This window comes from Triticum dicoccoides, chromosome 3A, assembly GCF_002162155.2.
Source record: "Triticum dicoccoides isolate Atlit2015 ecotype Zavitan chromosome 3A, WEW_v2.0, whole genome shotgun sequence".
In the NCBI taxonomy this organism is placed as follows: Eukaryota; Viridiplantae; Streptophyta; class Magnoliopsida; order Poales; family Poaceae; genus Triticum; species Triticum dicoccoides.
In genome coordinates this window covers 552,828,179-552,849,752 of record NC_041384.1, presented here as the reverse complement: position 1 = coordinate 552,849,752, position 21,574 = coordinate 552,828,179, and the positions used below count along the sequence as shown (strand labels likewise).

General features: G+C 44.9%; 1 protein-coding gene across 1 annotated transcript; it reads left to right on the top strand.

The window, feature by feature from the left end:
- The first annotated feature begins 13,330 nt into the window (after nt 1-13,330).
- LOC119269142 (tyrosine decarboxylase-like) lies at nt 13,331-15,177 on the top strand. The gene has a single exon (XM_037550911.1). The coding sequence runs from the start codon at nt 13,444-13,446 to the stop codon at nt 15,025-15,027; it is 1,584 nt and encodes a 527-aa protein (XP_037406808.1). The 5' UTR covers nt 13,331-13,443; the 3' UTR covers nt 15,028-15,177.
- Nucleotides 15,178-21,574: the final 6,397 nt, after the last annotated feature.

Genomic DNA, 21,574 nt, shown 5'->3' with positions numbered 1-21,574 from the left:
TACAAATATATTGGTTTGCCTGGCACAATTATATATTTTTTTGCGGGTTACATGTTACAAATATATTGGTTTTACATGTATACAATTATAATTGCGCCCATATATAACTACTGTCCAACATTTAGTAGTCAGCCAATTATTTTGTTAGAGAAAGGGCCATCTTACTCCCCCCGCAAAAAAAGGGGGGCCATCTACTCATCATGTTTTAACTGAGAATGTGCCATCTAACTAGGGTTGAAAACTGAGAGGTAGGTAATTAATCAAATTGCCTTACCATACATAATCTATCCTTTTTTTTATGAAATCCGTACATAATCTATCCTGGGAGAATCAATTATGGTTTGTTTCTAATTGCCCGTGGCCAGATAAGCCAGCAGTGTACGTCTACGAGGCGAAAGTCCAGGAGAGCAGGTCTCCAAGCCGCTCTCACATATCGGTAAATCAATTTTTTTTACAGTAGCAAGATATATTGGGTTTTAGCGCACACGATGATACCATTACAAATGGGTGTAGTACGGTTATGTTACCATTCTGATATAGGTTGTTATGCAAAGGCTGATGAATTTGACCATGTTTCGATGATCACGCTGTCCTTACACGAGAAATCAGATAAGAAAGTAGAAGTGTCAAATGTCAATTTTTTGAAGAAAAAAACCCATCGAAAACCTCGAGGCAAAAAGTCATCACTGTTTGAGCAAAATTAAATAAATTTGTACCTCTTAAGTTTCTGTTATGTACCAATATACCTTCCCATCTTTGTTCTTTGTGCATACATCATATTTAAAAAGTTGTCCTTAACAGGTTCACACTACACCGTATAATACATGTATATGAGTTTTTCCAAAAAAAATTGAAATTTTGAACCATATTCCTCGAAACAGGCTTTCGCCTCACTTTATAAACTAGTAAATGTGCATGTGCAATGCACGTTAATATTTAGAAAATATATTAATTGCACGCGGATATTAGGTATGCTATTATTTGTGTGTTAATCTTGTAATTAGTGTAATATTTGTATGATATTAATTACACGTTAAACACATTTAATGCTCGCCATTGGAGCAGTATAGGTCGTTGGATTGACTTAGTTCGATGGCCGAGATCAGTTGGATCTGCCCCTTTGAGTCTTTTTATATTGGTATAGATAAATGCGCACGTGCATATTTAGAAAATATATTAATTGCACGCGGATATTAGTTATGCTATTATTTGTGTGTTAATCTTGTGATTAGTACAATATTTGGTATGATATTAATTGCATGTTAAACACGTTTAACGCTCGCCATTGGAGCAGTATAGGTCGTTGGATTGACTTTGTTCGATGACCGAGATCAGTTGGATCTACCCCTTTGGGTCTTTTTATATTGGTATAGATAAAGTAGCCAACCAGTCCAACAAAAAATACCAACAACCAACATAGAAAGTCTACTGGGGCCACAACACAAGCAAGCCCAAAGAAAACAGAAAAGAGAGCATAAAAAAGATCACCAAGTGATCGACACATCAAGCGGTCATCGGCGGAGCAAGTTGACGAGCAGCGGCCTGAAGTGCATCTAGCATCTACCCAAGACGCGCTTGGTTCCGTTGCCTAGCCAGCGGGTGCCAGTGCTGCAGGAACGGGAGAAATTTTAAGAAAGCGTCAGAGGCGTGTCAAAGAAAGACCCTCTCCATCACCATTTTATTACGCGCTGTCTACAAGGTCCAAGTTAGCGCAACAAAGATCAGCCAGAAGAGGCGTATTTGCCTCCTAGTCTGTAGCGCACTAGCCTGGAGGAAGCTAGGAAGATCAGTCGCCTTCCAGTCGGGTCTGAGTGCTTCCTGGACATAGCTCCATAGCGATCTAGCCGCCGTGCAAGAAAAGCGGATATGGGTCCCATTCTCTGGGACACCACACAAGGGGCAGAACCCATTACCCGGGCCATGTCACTTGATCACCTATGTCCCGGACGGGAAGCGATCCCTCAGTAGTTGCCAGACAAAAAAAATTAATCTTCAAGGGTAGAGGCGCCTTCCAAAGGGGTGGCATCCACCAAATCGTCGGACTCCGGCACAACTCCTGATATGCTGAAGCCACCAAAAAAAACTCTCGAGGGAGAGGCGCCAAAGCGTCGAATCAGGCTTGTTAGCCAACACCTGAGGTAGGGTCTCCAGTAGATTGAACCACTCTAACACCTCTGCCGGGCCAAGTGAGCGATGAAACACGATGTTCCACTATCCATTTTGGCGAGCTTCCGAGACTAATAGCAATGGATTCCCGCAAATGGCGAACAAGGCAGGGAACCCCGAGCAAAGAGGGGTTCCATCCACCCAACGATCTAATCAAAACATGGTCCCACCACCATGACCTATTGAAAAAGGACAGGCCTAGGCGAATCTCATGTTTGATCATTTTGATGGAATGCCAAAACTGGGAGCCCTCCATGCGGTCGAAGGTTAGAAGAGGCATGCCCTTAAGGTACTTTGCCTGAATAAGCTATAACCACACCGCAGCCCCCCTTCCCCGCGAATGATCCGCCAAACCCACCTAAGCATGAGGGCGACGTTCATCCGATGGGAGGCCAGATGTCGGCCCACTTCACCATACTTGTATCACACCTCGACATTTTTTACAGTGAAGTATATACGTAGTCACGAGACTCACTCGGTGGCAGAGCTGTGGGATAAGAGCCCCCCTAGGTTTTGAAGAGAATCACTGAAGAAACTTCTTTTGTGAGGACAAAAACTTAACCTCCTGCTCCCGCAGTTTTGAAGGAATCATCAAAGAATCTTTTTTGGGTGGTCTAGAACAGAAAAATAAGAGCTTTTTACCATTTCAGAGAATTACGTTTTTGTGTTTTGCTCCCCTAGATATCCTTGGCTAGCTTCGCAAATGGACTCGCTAAACCTTAATAACGGAATAAGCTATTATAACTGTTTGCACTGAACATAATTTTTTACAACATCAACACTTGCAATGGTGTTCTCACGCAGTTGCCAGGACCTAGCTAGCAATGGGGTTTTCACCATGCACCTCACAGTCGTGGTCGAGATCATGCAGGGGTGGTACCATGCATGCATGTTGAGTTTGCCTAGATATACATCGACTCGATTCAAGATCACGTAATTGCTTGCCAATTGATTAATAGCTTCTCGGCAGCTAGTCCATCGATCGTCGTAGCGCGCACGATCATATATTCGTATCGATTTGCCTGCGCTAGAAATGATGCTTCTTTTAGAAAAAACACAGCTCGCTATTCCTAGCCCGGAGACCAAACCCATATATTTCACCTCGAGCTACACCACACATGGGCATATAATATAAGTAAGGAGGATACGATCAAGCCCGAAGTGCCCAACCACCCCGGCCTGGTCGAGGATACGATCGAACCGAATAAACGTTATCGATCTGGGATCTGCTAGGTAGGAGAGCGCCGTCGCGAGCAGCTGTTTACTTTCGTCGATGCTGTCGGCTGTCGGGGCTCGAGCAATGTCTTCTGCTACTGCTCCTCCTCCTTTTTCTTCTTCTTGGTAAGAATATATATTTCGTTGCATTATCTTGATCACAAGCACGACTAGTATACGCATATCAAAACGAATATGCATGCAGCTTGCACGCCGCAGCTATAGCTGCTGTGCCCAAGCTTTCAGCTACCTGTAGAGCGGATATCGGAGAGGGAACTCGATCGGACACGCGATCTCACTCGCGCTGTCCGAAGGCGTTGCCACCACGCGGAGGCCTGCATCGACCTGCAGCTGAGCAGTCGTGGAGTGATAGGACTTTGACCGGAAAACCGGCCAGCCTAACAAGCGTGGACTCCACCAACTCCGCCTGGCCAGCTCAAGCATATGCTAATGGTTCGGCCTGGGCAGCAAACCAACCTTTTTTTTTCCCACAACGTGTGCTCATTTTTTTTAGGCAACCTCGCAAATCTTTTTATTCATGCGTTACAATGTTTACATGGACGGAGTAAAGGTCTCCAGTTTTGCTTAACCAAGCATGACGGTCAACTCCTAGATAAAGAGCCTGCTTTGCTAAGTTGTGAGACTCATAGTTTGAGGTTCTGTATTGGTGACTAAATTTACAAGAGGTAAAAGATGACAAGGCGGTTCGAGGGAGAAGACAACTCATTATTGTCGAGAAGTGTGCCTGAAGCGACGCTTAGGATCGATCTGCATAAAATAATAGTTAATGTATTAGGTGGAGTCGGAAGGAGAAGAGGGAGGAACAATGAAAATCGACGATAGACCATCCTGTAACAATGAGATTAAATGTGACGGTGATGGCGAGGTCACTATCAACCTGGATATGCCTTGGATGCTAAACGGTCTCTAGATGAGTAATACGATACCCTGACGACTTAGATGTTCACATGATCAGTGCATCAACAGCCCGCCTCAACGTTGCTGCCACTGACAGTGGCTGATCGGAACAAAACATGAGAAAGCTGAGAAGGAGGAGGTGGCAAGACTGTAGATTAAGAGAATGAAGGGAGGAGGTCAGGGAAGAAGGTTGTTCGCGGGGCTAAAGTGTAGGGCTCTAGTACCTCTTGTCCCCGTATTAAAGTCGCACACCCTGAGAGAGTGCAATTTTAGCCTTACAAATGTACAAATTTCAAGTGAGTAAGATTTATAAAACTTGAAGCAACTGGAAATTACCAAAGAGTAATTCATGTTTAATCAAACTGATATTTGAAAGTGTGCTTTTAGCACCATTTCCCCTTGTTATATAAGACCGAAGAAAGGTGTAGAAATATTCAACTACCTGGGTCCCATGCTTTCAAACCTAGGCTACGTTTGGACGCAAAGTTTTCAGGACCACCGTATTGAGAACCATAGTATTTTAGCTTGTGTGCACACAATACCATAGTATATGAATACTATAGTCTTTTGCAGTATTTGGAAAATCAGGAGCTGCTTGGTGCATTCCATTAAGTCACTAAAACAATCAAGGAAAATTCTAAGGAGCAATCGTGCGCATACATGTTTTCTCACGCTGCCCCTTTTCAATGAAATTTTGCCTACATAGAGTGAGGACATGCATGCATGAATCTTACACACACCATGCTGATATAATCGCATTGATTGCTAATTTGATTTTTTGGAATGATTTATCTCCTAAACAATTAATCCAATTAGTCACCGGGTATGCATAATCTAAACAAGGGCTTCAAAACAAGATCCCATGTTGTAATGTTTTCAAGATTTATTTCGCCGCTACTATTTGCAAGATATGTCACCGTGGTTGCCATGTTAGGACTTACCAGATTTTTGTTTCCTTTTAAACATTACAATGACATGCATCGTTAGAAAATGAGTATTCAAGTGTTACAAACAAGTGAGAAGTGGGTAGTATCAACTCATACAAGTACCACGAAGCAAGTTCTAAATTGATGTAAATTGTCATTGGGTAGCCTGGCAAGTAAGTGACTAATAACCTCACACGTAAGTAGAATAATCTGGCAAGTACGGACAAAAAGTAAGTTACCGAAACATGTCAACATTGGGTCTAAATTTTAAGATCTCGCTGCGAGGAAGCCAACGATGAAAGCAAATCATCAATCAGGTTATCAGTTTAAGAATAAACATTTTTAATTTTTCTGAATTTGGAAGAAATCTTTGATGATGTCATCCTGTGAGATGCATGCATAGATGAGAGAGAGGGGAAGGAGGCGAAGCATCTGAAGACAATTTTGTGGGGCTCCTCCCGAAGGCGGTCAACCAATCAAACGAGTTTGCATGATGTAGATCTACACTGGGAGGCGGAGGCGCGGTTGCACGCCCGCGCCAGTTGAGAAGTCTCTGTGTGTGCGCCTTTGTTGCTTGTTTTGTGCGCAAAAAAAGACATGGTGGCTTTTAAAGGGAGCTAGTGGAGTGATACTTTCTGTTTACTTAGTGGATTCATGAAAGTCATTGCATTTATTTTGCGTGGTACATACATGTTCTTGTTGCCATTTTGGCTGTTTTTTTGGTACTAGCATATTGTCTTGCGTTCTAGTTTTGACCGACTTGGTTGTCCGCTGCTCCTACTACTGTGACGGGCTTGCCTCCCACGCTAGACCGAGAGATTATGGGCACTGGCAGGAGGAATTCGGGAGAGAGAAGGGTGTCGTCGATTGGGACTGAGGAGGGGGGCGGGAGTAGTTGGACAGTTTCTAGCATGGGGTGATGCTTCTCTAGGGTAATCCCCGAGGAGCGAACAGTGTCCCTCCACCCGCTGTTAGTCTCCACCACATGAAGCTACACGTGTCATTTGTAACTCCTCTAGTGATCATTATCGATGGTGGATCCTCTAGAAGTCGGGGGAGAGGGCGAGGGTGGGGGGGGGGGGACTGGAGAGGTTGTGGTGTTGTTGCTACGATGTGGATGCTCTGCGTGCGTTGCCGCCGCCGCCACGCTTTTTTCCTTTTTTCGACTGAGCGAGAATTGAGAGAGATAGTACCTGAGAAGGCATTTTCTAGAGGAGTTATTTTATAGAGAGGAGTTGGGAAGCGGTAGGAAGGCCTCTGTATCGGTAAAACAAAGCAATACCCCCTAGATCCATGTAACCCTACCACGTAAATCATCACAAAGTAGTAAAAAGTCAAAAGGAGAAAAAGCTAGATGCGGATCATAGGCCCAATCATGCTCCCATAACATAAGTGCATTTGATTTGGTACAAATTCCTCTCTTATTGGACAAATTTACCAAGAAGCACATCAATCCAAACACTCCATCTGCATCAAATAAGCTATATTTCCCCAAACACATAAAGCAGGGTGGAAAAAATAGCCTAACCTGGGGGTTAATGCAGCCATGTTCTCGCCTGAATCACTGAATCGACAAAGAAGTTATCATCCCTTAGCCATGTAGAAGTAATTTATAGTTATCTACATAAATGGTCATATCTATAAAGATAGTGGTCATCCAAAATATTAAATTTATTGCAGACTAAGTTTTGCATATATCTTTAGAAATAAAGAGCGTTGGCATTTTTTACCATGCAACATATGCAGTTGGGTGCAGAAGGTAACATTGGTTCCTGGTCTACGTAGATGCACAGATCAAACAAGAGAAGCAATAGATAACAACCTCTAATTGTTCTCATAAATTTAACATGTGAAACAACGCAATTCAAGCAAGAAACACAACCGTTACAAGTAAAAAGATATGAAAATAAGATTATATAATCAGTATAGGCATGCATGACAATCCCTGGCTACAAAGACACGTTCGAATTCTCAAAGTAAAAATAAAACTAATAAAATGAATGGTTTAATTGGTATTGAACTCTTGATGAATTTTTCTTACTTCCAGTCATCTCCGTAGCATGGATGGTGATGTGTTGATAACCTGCAATAAGACATAACCTACAAACATCAAATCAATGACAACATGTGCTGATGTGAGTGGAAGACATCAAGAAATCAATATTTTATATTTAACAAATATCTTAAAATTAATCTTTTTGATAACCTGCGATAAGACATAACCTACAAACGTCAAATCAATGACAAAATGTGCTGATGTGAGTGGTAGACATCAAGAAATCGATATTTTATATTTTAAAAATATCTTAAAATTAATCCTTTTGAAAACCAAATATGATAGTTTCACATTCTTCCAAACATTTCTGAAAAAAGAAACGGAGAAGACAGTACACTCATTCCTAAACACCTTGCTTCTACTCGTGGCTCCATATACATATTCTTGAGCGCGTCCTTGATCACCTGTTGATTCTTTCTACAATTGCAGGTAAATTAGTGGCGAGAAATTCAAAACTGGGTTATGAAGTCATGGTTAACAGGATATGCATTAAAAACAGTTCATAACATGCTTAGAAGGTGTAACGCCGTTTTAGGTTCATTAACATATATAATGAATTCTCAGCAGTTTTTTTTTTTGCACATGTGTTGTAATAATATATAAACACTTACGATGGTTGCGGCGAGATAACTGCCTTCGGCACTCGGCGACGATGGCTACCGTGGTGCGGTCGGCATGGATGTGGCCATGGCATGACCTTGTTGGAGGCGGAAGTATTGGGCCATGGGCTCATGCACAGAGAGGTTGCCAGCGGCAATGGCTGCATGCGGCCGTAAAGGATACCGAGTCACCCACGATTGCCGATGGTGGAGAAGCACGATGCTACAACATCGCTGCTCCTGATGACCTGCCGCCTGTTGTTGCTCCTACGTATGGCGCCTAAGACCGAGGCCATCCTATCACCCGGGAAGGGATGTGGGCGACGCTAGATGCTAGCACGATAGGCCGCTGACTCGGGCCCGACAGGGGAAGGCGGTGTGGAGAGGGCAACGGCCTGCCAGAAAAGGTCGAATGAGAGGGCGGGGTTGTTAGCGCGAGAGAGATGGGAGATGATTTTCTAGGAGAAGAATAGTAGTCACAAGATATGGAGGGAGGAGAAAGCAGCAGAGGTAGTTTCACGAAGAGTCATGTTAAGGGACAGTGTAAATCTCTAATAGGCTGTAAATCCTAATGGGCAGTAAAAAAATAGATGAATGCAAACATGTGTCAACCATCGAAGTGAAATATGTGGTAATGTAGGAGAGGTCAGGCCCAGGTACTCCAAATGTACAACATGGTTGCCATCTTAGCCACTTTAACTAGACGATGCTCCATGCGTTGCGGCGAGATTTTGTATGAAATAAATTTTGCGTTGAACTAATCAACTTAGCTAGTGTCTTTATAGTTTCTCATGTAGTAAGCTAATCTGTTTATCAATATTTTACAAATAAATAAATGCATAAGTTTAAAATTGGACAGAAACAAAATAAAATATGCATGCACGTACGCCTCACTTTTCTTTCATAGAGCACTCGAGTACGAGGCTGTAAGTTGCATGCATGGGTCATTTTTTTTTCTTGATTATAAAACACTTATAGGCAGGAGTTACTACATGCATTTGCATGCATGCGTCAATTACTACATGTGTGGTTGGTACAGCCCCTCAATGTGTAGATGGGACGAATATTGTTGTTTGATCTAATATATCCAAATGGTTAAATTAATATGATGTGGCTTAAGGAGAAGCGAGATTATTTTTTGATAGTGAAGGCTAACTATTTAGATATACTATATTGAAAGCTATTATTTGATGCTTTGAGCCTACAAGTTACACTCTGGATATAGACGATGATGCAAGCAAACAAACGCATCTTACGAACTTGGATATGTATAGAAGTGCGAGAACATATGTGTGGAAGGAAGTAGCAAGAACTTTCCGAGATCAAAGGAAAGCAACGAAGGAACAAGCGTTTCTCGGGTTTAAAATAGAAGTGGAGGGTACCTTTTTTCAGTTGCAGAGATCTTTTTAGTACTTCAAAAGGATCACATTATTAAGAATATTATAGTTTGTTAAACTACACTATAGGCATCTTAATAGGATCCTAAAGGCATCTTTAACGCCGACCCGCAAACCACCCGCATCCGTTTGGATCACGCAATTCGGACCGCGGAAGCCATCTAACACGGATCTGTATCAATTTTCAGGATGGTTCGGACGTGTGTTCTCCGCAAATTAGACAAAGTGCGGAGGTTTGCCGGAGTCCGGACAGGAGACACGTAGGGCTCCGACACCCTCGGCCCACCCAATTCACCCTCCCGATCTTATTTCCTTCCACACCTCGCTTTCTTTCCCTTGCTTTGCATCCGCACACTCCACCTTTGCTGCTGCTGTTGTATGTCTCCGGCCGCTACAGAGGCACTGTCGGACATCCGCAACCAGCACCGACGCGCCCGCTTGCCTTTACGACAGAGTTGTCCACCCTGGAGTTGTTTGTACCCAGGTACACTCAGCCCCACCCCCGATCGACGACCTCCATGGCGGACACCACGTTCGGCGGGTATTCGGTCAAATGCCATTGAGCTTATTTTCAAACATTATGTCACTTTTTAGAGTACGAAGGATGGTGAGCTACTCGAACACGGATGATGAGTTGATGTGCGACGCATGGTTGGCTGTATTCGCGGATTTTGTAAGCAGGAAAAGAGGGGCGGCCTTTTGGGAGCAAGTGCATGAAAAGTTTCACGCACGAAAGCACATCGCGCCCTACGACATGTAGATCATTCAACAAAGTAACATGAGGTCGTTGTCGTATCGCTGGTACGTAATCCAAACCAGCGTCACCAAGTTTTGTGACATGGTTCGTCAGCTCGAGGCAAGATGGCCATTGCACGCAGCAGAGGACGAGATCGTAAGTTTTGCTTCCTCTTGTTCAACATGATTCATTCACTTAATGTTGGTCTACACATTATATGTAGTTCGCACGCACTGCCGTGGTGTACCACATGACAAAGGGACAACCATTTACGTGCACACACTGTTGGACGAAGCTGAAGGGGGAGCATGTGTGGAACGACATGATCCATTGATGAAAAACTTGTTGCACATTCGGTCAATCTAGTCGAATTTGAGACATTGTTGTACTAGACATAATTTGCATGCTATGTATGAATGATTTGTGTTATTTTCTATCTGAGCTTTGATGAATATCGGCCGTTTTGCATGAATTTTATCCCGTTAGTTAAAATGCGGGTTGAAATATATGCAGCTATGGTGAATGGCGATCTCCCGCACCGTGTAGGCGGATGAATGCGAAAGAAAATTTACGAATTACCGTAGAAGATACCCTAATGGTGCAGTTTTACAAAGTATGTAACAGCTCAGTTTTCTGTAATTAGACCATCAAGGTCCAGGATCATCGATTAAGGGTAAGAATTTCTGTATCGAATTTCTATATCGACCTAGAAATATATGCATCGTCGATTAAGCATAAGAATTACTCCCTCTATAAACTAAACTAATATATGATCTTTTAGATCATTAAAATTAAGCAAAAAAATTAAGCATGAGAATTTTGGTTCTGATGAAAGGAGAACAAGTTTCGAGCAGAGCGGCAACCGCCTTTTTTAAGGCACCCGACTGAATCAGATTTTTTTTTTCTTTTGACAGATCGACTGAATCAGAATTTCGCTTGTACGTGCTGGCCACCGTACCTACCGGATATCACGTTCAGTTCACGGCGTCTCACTGTCGCGCGCGGTGCGGGAGCTTGAGACGTGGCTTCCCGTGGCACGACATACGGCATGACTCCACCGGGTTAGTTTATTGTGCCCAACCCACACGGACAGACAAAAAAAATAAGAACAGAGGGAAAAAAGTCTTCTGTCTTATTTTTATAGGAGAATGAGGAGACTGAAACCCAGGCCGGCGACAGCAACCTTTGTGCTGTCCGCCACTCCACCTAGGAGAACTCCTCAACCCACACGGACAGGCAGGAGTAAGAGTTTTGACTTGGGAGTCTGTAGCTAGAAGCAATGCTACATCTACGAAAAGAAAGCTTACGTAGGTTATGTAATAACAATCTTACGTAGGTCAAGCATTTTTGCTGTAGCTAGCTCGACGGCCAGCATTATTTTCTCCGGACGTCGCTTTTGCCACCTCAACTTCGTCTTAAACCTATTTCGTGGACGACCGATATAATTAATCCCACATAGATCATGCAGATTTGTAGATCATGCGTTCATGCCCTAGTACTGCTCACATCATTACCGGAGAGTAGTCCTAGCCATCTCCGGCCCAGCCCTGCCGGCCCACCCAGAAATCTAGGGCCTAGGCCTGATGGGCTTGCCCATGGGCCGGGTTTGGGCTTGAGTTTTGAGCCCACCAGCAGGGCCTGGATCGGCTTGGCCTTGACATATTGGCATTTTAAGAAAGAGGCATGGCCCACGGTCCTAAGCCCTAAGGTCTTTTCAAGGCTTTTTACCAGATGGGTCGGGCTTGGGCTTGAAAAGTAGGCCCAATGGTAGGGCCTGGGCCTCAGTTTTTTATCGTGGGCTTTTAAGGCCCGGCCCAAGCCCGGTTTGGCCTAGCCCATGGTCAGGTATACTGGAGAGTGACGTGCATCGTAAAGTTGGTCGTAAGGCTAGTCGTAATGGGAGTATCATGAACGGTACCATGCATGCCAACTAGATTTTTTGGATGATGTGGCACACAATTAAATGAGAAAAAGATGGTGTGGTATCATATCATGATACCGTATCATATTAAATGGTGTACTACTTTGTATCATGCATGGTAATTAATAAGGCTAGTCATAGTGAGAGTAACTTAGCAAGTAACATAATACACTCCGAGAAATTTTTGCTTATGTAGCATGTAGTTAATAAGAGGTGGTAACATAATATGTTACTGTAACATAGTGTTTTCCAAGACAAGATGAGTCTACAGGCTAATTAATGAAGTCTTCTATGACACTACTACTCCCTCTGTTTTTATTTAGTTCGCGTATTAGCTTTGGTCAAAATCAAGCTTTGTAAACTTTGACCAATGTTATAAACAAAAATATTAACATATACGATAACAAATCAACACCATTAGATTTATTATTGAATGTACTTTCACATAGTATAAATTTGTTATGGTAAATGTTTATATTATTTTCTATAAACTTGGTTAAACTTTACGTAGTTTGACTTCAGTCAATTCTAATATGCGGAGTAAATAAAAACGGAGGGAGTACTATGTTACTTTGCACTATAAAGATAGTAATTTAGACTAGTGTCATATGTATGACACTAGTATAAGTTACTCCCCACTATGACCAGCCTAAGGCAACTTAAGATACTAACTTCTGATACTATGCATTACAAAGGTAGTATCATATACTAGTATCATATCATATGCATGATATTAGTATATGATACTCCGCATTACAACCCGTCTAATGGTAGTATCACAGTTAGTATCATGCATGCCAACTAGGCAATTTTGATGAGGTGTCATAAAATTAAATGAAAAGGAGAGAGTTAAGTATCATATCATGATACCGTATCATAATAAATGTTATGCTACTATGTGTCATGCATGGCAATAAATAGAGTACTATATGATACTAATATACTCCCTCTGTTTCTAAATATAAGTCTTTTTAGACATTTCAAATAGACTACAACATACGAATGTATATAGACATATTTTAAAGTGTGGATTCACTCATTTTGCTACGTATAGTCAATTGTTGGAATCTCTAGAAAGACTTATCTTTAGAGGTTTCAAAATATAAGTCTTTTTAGAGGTTTTAAATGAACTACAACATATGGATGTATATACACATATTTTAAAGTATAGATTCACTCATTTTGCTTAGTATGTAGTCATTTGTTGAAATCTTTAAAAAGATTTAGATTTTTGCAAACAAATGAAGTAATATGCATTAAGAAGGTAGTATCATAACTAGTATGATATGATATGATATGATACCCCATTACAACCAGCTTGAGTAATACGGGCGCCCCAACTGTATAAATAGCTACCGGAGCCGTCCTGAATTAGCATCAGTCGACATCGCCACAGGTTGCCGCTAGCAGCAGTTAATCACTACTCAGCTGGCCTATTAACTCACTGATCCTTCTGCTAAGCTGCTTGATAGTTCGACTGCATTAATTCCCTCGCACCCCACCCCACGCATGGCTCCACCGTCGCAGTGCTTCGACGCCATGCACAGCGCGGCCAACAATGGCGCCGCCCCGGCGGTGGCTGACGCAAAGCCGCAGTGCCCCGCCGTGCTCGACGCCGACGTGTTCCGGCGCCAGGGACACGAGGTCATCGACTTCATCGCCGAGTACTACGGCGGCATGGGGGACTACCCCGTGCACCCCAGCGTCACGCCCGGCTTCCTTCGCAATGTGCTCCCCGCGGAGGCGCCGTCCCGCCCGGAGCCCGACGCGTTCGGCTCCGCGCTGCGGGACGTCCGCGACCTCATCCTCCCGGGCATGACGCACTGGCAGAGCCCCCGCCACTTCGCGCACTTCCCGGCGTCCAGCAGCACCGTCGGGGCCCTCGGGGAGGCGCTCATTGCCGGCATCAACGTGGTGCCCTTCACGTGGGCCGCCTCGCCGGCCGCCACCGAGCTGGAGATGGTGGTCGTGGACTGGCTCGGCAAGGCGCTGCATTTGCCGGAGAGCCTCCTGTTCGCCGGCGGCGGCGGGGGCACGCTTCTGGGCACCTCGTGCGAGGCCATACTCTGCGCCCTCGTCGCCGCCAGGGACAAGAAGCTCGCCGAGATCGGCGAGAGGAGGATCGGCGACCTTGTCGTCTACTGCTCCGACCAGACCCATTTCGCCTTCCGCAAGGCTGCGCGCATCGCCGGGATCCCGCGGGACCACTGCCGCGCGATACACACGTGCCGCGAAGACATGTTCGCGCTCTCGCCCACGGAGCTGCAGGCCGCCATGCAGGCCGACGTGGACGCCGGGCTGGTGCCGCTGTTCCTGTGCGCGACCGTCGGGACCACCCAGACGACCGCCGTTGACCCCATCGGCAAGCTCTGCACCGTGGCGGCGTCCCACGGCGTGTGGGTCCACGTCGACGCGGCCTACACCGGCTCGGCGCTGGTCTGCCCGGAGTTCCGGCACGTGATCGACGGCGTAGAGGCCGTGGACTCGTTCAGCATGAACGCCCACAAGTGGCTCCTGGCCAACAACGACTGCTGCGCGATGTGGGTGAAGAGGCCGAGCGAGCTCGTGGCGGCGCTGGGCACGGAGCAGGAGTACATCCTCAAGGACGCGGCGTCGAAGGGGCACGACGTGGTGGACTACAAGGACTGGACCATGACGCTGACCCGCCGGTTTCGCGCGCTCAAGATGTGGCTCGTGCTCCGCTGCTACGGCGTGGACGGCCTGCGCGACCACATCCGCTCCCACGTGCGCATGGCCGAGGCGTTCGAGGACATGGTGCGGGCCGACGAGAGGTTCGAGGTGGTGACGGACAGGCAGTTCGCGCTGGTGTGCTTCCGGCTCCGGTCGCCGGAGAGGTTCGGCGGCGAGAAGACGGCCAACGAGCTCAACCGGGGCCTGCTCGAGGAGGTGAACGCGGTCGGCCCGGGCCCGTACATGAGCTCCGCGAACGTGGGCGGCGTCTACATGCTCAGGTGCGCCGTCGGGAGCACGCTCACGGAGGAGCACCACGTCGCTGACGCATGGAAGGTGGTCCAGGATCGGGCCTCGGTAATCCTCCGGAAAATGGAAATTATTTACAGCGTGCTTGGTTAAAGTTCGGGCGAGGTGAATATATATGTTTCTCTATGTAAAATCTACCTGCAGACATTACTTGATCCTAATTAAGTCTCGACCTCAATTAGGTCGTCGGAACCATGCGGATTTGTATTTGATATTTATATATATGAAGCAATTTACTGGTGACGTGTACTGCTTGTTTCACTCACTCTGTTTGCAGTTTTGTCCGTGAGTTATCAAAACATACGCCCGTTTCAGCAGCTATATAGTGGAAACTTAATTATATGTTTTGCGTGGGCAGTTTCAAAACATTATGAAATTACAGTTGACAACGTTCGTGGTATGATTTTTCACACGTGCACTCTGTTTTGCTCCATTGGCGGATTCAAGATTTCAAGCGAATAATTGCTGGATAATTGGCGAAACGAGGACAACTCAGATGGTATTTGGCAAAGAAAAAGAAAAGGAAAAGGACAACTCAGATGGTATGTTTATTTTGTTCTGAAACCAACCACTAGGTTTTTGTCCTAGACTTAGCATCAATGATCGCATTTTCTGAATTTATTTTGGATTTTCCGGCTATGTTGATGTCGGTTTCGTCGATCAACATATGCATACATATCGATGTCATGAAGGGAAAATCCTTCAAGCGCAGCTCCTTTATTAGCACAACAGACCGCAACCATATTTGTTATCGCCATCATTAGTAGTCGACCGGTAGCAACAGCACACCCGCACACCCACGCACGGGTTTGGATGATAGGGCCAGGGCACGGCCGGCCAACGGGAAACCACTTAGTAGTTCGCAGATCCTCTGACCCACATACTCCTAGATCGGTATAATAAAGCATATCCTCTGACCTATGTTAGACCACGTGGTAGTTTGCAGATCCCCATCGCAAGCGGGCAGGCGTTTACTTTGGCGGATCCGTGGATGCCGATGGGATTTTATCGAGCATTTTCCTTCACTTCTTAGTATTATTGATACAAAATGTCTCGTTGGCTGAAATTCATGATCCCAAGCACTCATCTAGCTACCTGATGAAGACGGAGAGGTCCTTTCGGTAATGCCGATGGGATTTTATCGAGCATTTTCCTTCACGCCTTAATTTATTGTTTAAGCAAAGGTTGTTGTCTATCGTGGATCTCGCCGGACCGGCGACATCCAAGGCCACGCGACGGGCTCCCACGAAGATTAGGGTGTGGGATATGGAACAGTCCATGTTCGAGAAAGAGTAAGACGTCAGACAAGGACGTGTCCACGACCACCGAAGATTTAGACTATGAAATATGTCAACCATTTCATGAATTTGGTCTGGTTTAAATGAAAATCATCCGGTTTGCATGAAATTTGTTCGGTTTTTTTTTGATTCACATTTGAAATGCGCGCAGATGTTTCGGATGTATCCGATGGAGACACCCTGAATGGATAGTGCCTCAAATTTGCGGCACCATGTTGAAGACGCCCTTACTATATTTTCCTAATGCGTGTTCCGTGCATCCGCTCCCTAACAGCTTAACCAATCTCTCTCTCTTTCTCTCTCTCTCTCTGACTGTGCTTGAAACATAGCTAGCGATGACTTTTGCTCTTGATCTCTTATTTGTTTCATCATTTTTTTTAGAGTCAATTACACCGATGGTGATAAAATTTGGCACAAACGATCACTTTGGTGCTAGAACTTGTGGCATATATTGAATTGGTGCAATAACTTGGCTCAGACGTGCAAATACGGTGCAAATCACTTCCGGATACAAAATCGACGCTGACTTGGCACACCAACATGGCATGGGGCCCGCTGTTAGTGACTAGAAGGCTAAGAGGAGCGCGTGTGGCTTATTTTCTTTTGCGAAAATCCCCTTGATTTCATAAAAAAGTCCATGTCTACCTGTCACTTGTCTTTTTTCTTTTTTTCACCCCTATGACACATGGGTCCTGCCTGCAATACATGAAAATTAAACTGAAAAATATGGCCTCCACGTCTCGATCACACACGACGTACAGCAAGACTGAATGCGGTCATGGTCAATACACCACTCGCGTTATGCTTACTTATGTCCATAACAGTCCTTAATGTAGTATAAGCAGGACCCATGTGGGTCCTAAATGGGTTTCAAATATAAAAACATTTTTATAATTCATAAATATTATTATATATATATGTATGTTTTGAAAATAATGCGTGTTTTTTTTAAATGGAAGTTATTTTTGTTTGGATTTATATAATATGTATACACCAAAAAAATTTGAAATTTATTTTTATTATTAAGGTTATAATTTACATACCTTTTACAAATTTTCAAAAGAAACGAGCAGGTCTAAATGGGCCGCACAGACTGTAGCCCATTTTGGCTCCAAGTGCGCCTGCGTTTAAATACATTCTGTGTAGTTATCCATGGAGCACATGAAGGGTGCAGTGGCGGAGCTAGCGAATTCCCAAAGCCTGGGCATAATATAAATTAAAGTGTACTTTGGTCTATCAAACCGCCAACACACTAGTGTCACTAAATAATATACTCAATTATGTAGTTGAACAAACATAGTTGGAGTCGGATAACTCACCTAGTTGTCGTTTGCCGCTGCCATTGGTGGCCCTCACCGTTGGCTGTTTGCTGTCTCTTGGCCATGGCCTTGCGCAGGCTGGGCATTTGTTGGTGCTGCACGTGTGACTAGTGCTTGCTGAAGTGCCCACGATGATGAGGACGAGCCACCATCCGTCGGAGGAGAATTCACATCACAGGAGATGCCGCTTTGACTCCTGCGCTTTCGCTTCAGATCCCGATCGTTACTTGGTGGAATCGTAGCCTAATTGGAGGCTCGGTCGTGCACCATCTCTTGCGGTCTTGCCGGTCATCGGTGCTTCATCAGTCCACGCACCTCGCCGGCCACCACGTCCAACGACGCCGGAATTGCTAGGGCACAGTCTTGCGGCGCGGCGTAGAGGCAAACAGTGTGCGAGGCAGGCAAACAGGCGAGGCGAGCGATGCAGCCGCAGGCTCGACATCAATCTGAGTCTGACTAACCCAGCGTGGCCCATGTAATAAAGAAATTAATGGATGAGCCTTAGGCGTTCTCGTTTGGCGTGAGTAAGCCCAAACCGCAAAAGCAACGCCTAAACTAGCCCAATTCATTAAGCTGTTGTATTTTTCCGCCTAGATCGTACATATTCATGGATTGTGACCCCGGCCACTCGAAAAATCCGCAGCGCTCGAGCCCGGGCACGTGGCCAGGGTGCTCGGACGGTGAAATCGCCCCTAGAAGGGTGCACCGATGGAGTTGCTCGATCGGATTTGACATTGCCGTAGGTCGAGTCGGGGGACTAGTTTTTCGTGTTATTTTTTCAGGAAAAATGAAATGCCACTTCTCGAACATCGGCAGGGCTTTTTTGCGAGAAATGAAAAAAAATCAAGAGGGTTTTCGCAAAAAAAAACAGGCCATACACCACTCCTCTGTCTTCCTGTCGCCGACAGCGGGTCTCACGCCACGCTGGCATGCCTAATCAGCGGCTCGGGCATACATAAACGTGATTTGCACCGTATTTGCACATCCGAACCAACTTATTACACCATTTCAATGTACGCCACAAGTTCTAGCACCAAAGTGACCGTTTGTGCCAAGGTCTAGCACCACTGATGTAATTGACTCTTTTTTTGTTACATTTGTAACATCTTGGATAGAACACAAACATATGATTTTTTTTTAGAAAAGGAGGATGACCCCCGGCCTCTGCATCTGAGCGATGCATACGACCACTTTATTAATTATTCTCACAAGACTTTACAAAGCCAAACAACAGCAAGACTAAAGCAATCGTCTAAACAACAACTGTTGCTACACCTATCAATTGATGAAGGGGCGCAGATAGTCTGGGCCTAATACCAAACAGACATCCGCAGCCAAACCTAAACATTTAAGACCCGAGGTCCCAACCAGGACACCTGCCTGGTATGGGGCACCTACCAGTCCGGCGCACTCCTCAACTGGGACACCTGCCGGGTATGAGGCTGCCGCAGCCACCTGCCACCAATCCATCTTCAGAGCTGTATTGTTGCATGTACCGTGCCAGGTCTCTCTGTGAAAGTGCAATTATCCCTAGGTGGTTTTGGTAATTCCTAACAATATATAGCTCATTGAGTTAATGCTATTCCAAGATTAATATTTTAGAAAAAGCTCAATAAATGGTATGTCATGGATGAGGAAAGTGGACCCCTCAAAATACTAAGGACAAAAAGATTGGCTCAAGCTCAAAGCTCAAGACTCTACATTTTATATTAGTGATCCAAGATCACATTGAGTCTATAGGAAAAGTGAATACTATCAAGGAGGGATGAGGTGTTGCTTGATGAGGTTCTTGCTTCATAGTGCTTAGTGATATGCTCCAAAACCCTCAACTACCTTCCCACATCCACATCTGACCTAAACCAGAAGTCAAACTCGGCCCCACCGATTCTTTCTATCCGGCGCCACCGAGTTCAGATGTCATAGCCACTGCCACAAACCCTAGGCAAATCGGTCTCACCGATAGGGATCTCGGCCACACCGAGATGGGGTTGTAATCTCTTTGTTTCCCTTCGTAACGTTTCGGTCCTACCGAGATGAGCGATCGGTCCCACCGAGATTGCAGTGTAAACTCACTGTTTCCCTTTTGTAACATTTCGGTCCCACCGAAATGAGCGATCGGTCCCACCGAGTTTACCTGACCAACTCTCTGGTTAGCTTATTACCAAATCGGTCCCACCGAGTTTGTGTAGTTGGTCACATCAAGATTACGTTATGCCCTAACCCTAACCATATCGGTCCTACCGAGTTGCATCTCAGTCCCACCGAAAATCCTAACGGTCACTAGGTTTGCTAAATTGGTCCGACCGAGTTTCTCAATTCGGTCTCACTGAGATTGGTAAATTGTGTGTAACGGTTAGTTTTTGTGTGGAGGCTATATATATACCCCTCCACCCACTCTTCATTCGTGGAGAGAGCCATCAGAACATACCTACACTTCCAATACACATTTTCTGAGACAGAACCACCTACTCATGTTTTGAGGCCAAGATATTCCATTCTCACCATATGAATCTTGATCTCTAGCCTTCCCAAGTTGCTTTACACTCAAATTTTCTTTCCACCAAATTCATATCCTGTGAGAGAGAGTTGAGTGTTGGGGAGACTATCATTTGAAGCACAAGAGCAAGAAGTTCATCATCAACACACCATTTGTTACTTTCTGGAGAGTGGTGTCTCCTAGATTGGCTAGGTGTCACTTGGGAGCCTCCGACAAAGATTGTGGAGTTGAACCAAGGAGTTTGTAAGGGCAAGGAGATCGCCTACTTCGTGAAGATCTACCGCTAGTGAGGCAAATCCTTCGTGGGCGATGGCCATGATGGGATAGACAAGGTTGCTTCTTCGTGGGCCCTTTTTGGATGGAGCCCTCCGTGGACTCGCGCAACCGTTACCCTTCGTGGGTTGAAGTCTCCATCAACGTGGATGTACGATAGCACCACCTATCGGAACCACGACAAAAACATCCGTGTCTCCAATTGCGTTTGAATTCTCCAAGCCCTTCCCTTTACATTCTGCAAGTTGCATGCTTTACTTTCCGCTGCTCATAGACTCTTTGCATGATTGCTTGAATTGTGTTAAGATTGCTTAACTTGTGCTAAGATAGCTAAAATCTGCCAAAGACTAAAATTGGGAAAAGAATAGATTTTTAATTGGTCAAGTAGTCTAATCATCCCCCCTCTAGACATACTTTCGATCCTACAAGTGGTATCAGAGCTCTGGTCTCCATTTGCTTTGATTTCCATAGCTTTTGGTGGTCATAGCCTTGGTTTCACAACCTAGGAGAGTATGGCGTCTAGCGAGGGAAATTACCACCGTAGAGGTCCTTACTTTGATGGCACTAATTTTGCTAGTTGGAAGCATAAGATGAAAATGCATATTCTTGGACATAACCCCGCAGTTTGGGCTATTGTGTGTGTTGGCTTGCAAAGTGAATTCTTTGATGGGAAAGAACCGAATCGTGAAGCTACCGCGGAAGAGTTGAAAATGCTGCAATACAATGCTCAAACTTGTGATATCCTCTTCAACGGATTGTGGCCTGAAGAATTCAACAAAATCAGTTGTCTTGAGAATGCAAAGGAAATTTGGGATACTTTGATTGATATGCACGAAGGTACCGACTCCGTCAAGGAATCCAAGTTGGATGTGCTTCAAAGTCAACTTGACAAGTTCAAAATGAAGGATGGTGAAGGTGTCGCTGAAATGTACTCTAGGCTTGCTCTTATCATAAATGAGATTGCCGACTTAGGAAGTGAAGAGATGACCGACAAATTCATCATCAAGAAGATCCTCAGAGCCTTGGATGGAAAATACGATACCGTATGCACATTGATCCAAATGATGCCAAATTACAAAGATCTCAAGCCAACGGAAGTCATTGGAAGAATTATTGCTCATGAGATGTCACTCAAGGATAAGGAGGAGCTCCATAACAAGTCAAGTGGTGCTTACAAAGCCTCATGTGAAGCCCCCACATCATCAAGTGAGAAACAAACCTTCAATGAAGAATTGAGCTTAATGGTGAAGAAC